Genomic DNA, 1211 nt, shown 5'->3' with positions numbered 1-1211 from the left:
GAGTCAGATGGTTGACACCAGGTCTGAGGAAGTGTAAGTCTGTTTTACATTTCATTCATTGAACTGTGACATCACTCATTCAACCCTGTGATGTCATCACCAAAGAGCTGATTGGTTTATAACGGCAGCTGTGTTGTGTCTCGTTCTCTCCGTCAGATTCCTGTGAACTCACAGTCGACACAAACACGGTGAACAGAGAACTCAAACTGTCTGACAACAACAGGAAGGTGACATTAGTGGAGGAGGATCAGCCATATCCTGGTCATCCAGAGAGGTTTGAGTCCTGGTATCCTCAGCTGCTGTGTAGAGATGGTCTGACTGGTCGCTGTTACTGGGAGGTCCAGACGAGAGGAGATGTTGAGATATCAGTGAGTTACAGAGGAATCAGGAGGATAGGAGACAGTAAAGACTGTTGGTTTGGACGTAATGATCAGTCCTGGAGTCTGATCTGCTCTGATTATCGTTACTATGTCAGTCACAATAACAGAGTAACCTCCATCTCCTCCCCCCGTGTTTCTGGTAGAGTAGCTGTGTATGTGGACTGTCCTGCTGGCTCTCTGTCCTTCTACACAGTCTCCTCTGTCTCACTGATCCACCTCCACACCTTCATCACCTCATTCACTCAGACTCTCTTTCCTGGGTTTGGGATCAGGTCTCCTGGTTCCTCAGTGTCTCTGTGTCCCGTGGAGGACGGAGAGTGTCCTCCTGTCTAAGGACCAGACAGTTGAGTCGGATCAGGATCATCAACATTCAGATTATTAAATACAATCACAATGTCTGATGTAGACACACAGACAAACAGACAATTGTGTATATGCATAAATCAAAAAGAAAGTTGATGTGTATATGCATTATTAAAAAGAAAGTTAATGTGTTAGTGCATTAATTAAAAAGAAAGTTAATGTGTGTATGCATTAATCTAAAAGAAAGTTGATGTCTGTATCCATAAATCAAAAATAAAGTTGATGTGTATGTGCATTAATCTCTGGCATTCACCTCTGACCACATTCTCTCAATCACATGTATGTGTGCAGTTTTTTAAGGATAGTGTAAGTCTGCCAGCCTTCATTAGAAATACAATTGTGAGAAACCTGGATTAATTTTTAACAAAACATTTACTTCACCCTTGTAGAAGGAGTCTAAAGGTAAGGCTGCCTTTGAGTATTGTGTCTGTATTCTGCCAGCTTTTCCTGTATGAACTATGCCAGTTA

The 1211-nt window shown here is 42.3% G+C and overlaps 1 protein-coding gene across 1 annotated transcript in view; it reads left to right on the top strand.

Annotated features, from left to right (window-relative positions):
- The window catches only part of LOC117940270 (stonustoxin subunit alpha-like), an 808-nt gene extending 39 nt beyond the window's left edge, over positions 1 to 769 (top strand). The window contains exons 1-2 of the mRNA XM_034865613.1: positions 1 to 33; positions 157 to 769. The exon at positions 1 to 33 is cut by the window's left edge and continues 39 nt beyond it. Coding sequence (XP_034721504.1) covers positions 1 to 33; positions 157 to 713 — 590 coding nt within the window. The 3' untranslated portion in view covers positions 714 to 769. The remainder of the gene's footprint in view (positions 34 to 156) is intronic.
- The last annotated feature ends 442 nt before the right edge of the window (positions 770 to 1211 follow it).

The sequence above is a fragment of the Etheostoma cragini genome, unplaced genomic scaffold, assembly GCF_013103735.1.
Source record: "Etheostoma cragini isolate CJK2018 unplaced genomic scaffold, CSU_Ecrag_1.0 ScbMSFa_2079, whole genome shotgun sequence".
Taxonomy (NCBI): domain Eukaryota; kingdom Metazoa; phylum Chordata; class Actinopteri; order Perciformes; family Percidae; genus Etheostoma; species Etheostoma cragini.
Note: the sequence above shows the minus strand (reverse complement) of the source record. Positions and strands in the feature narration are given on the sequence as shown.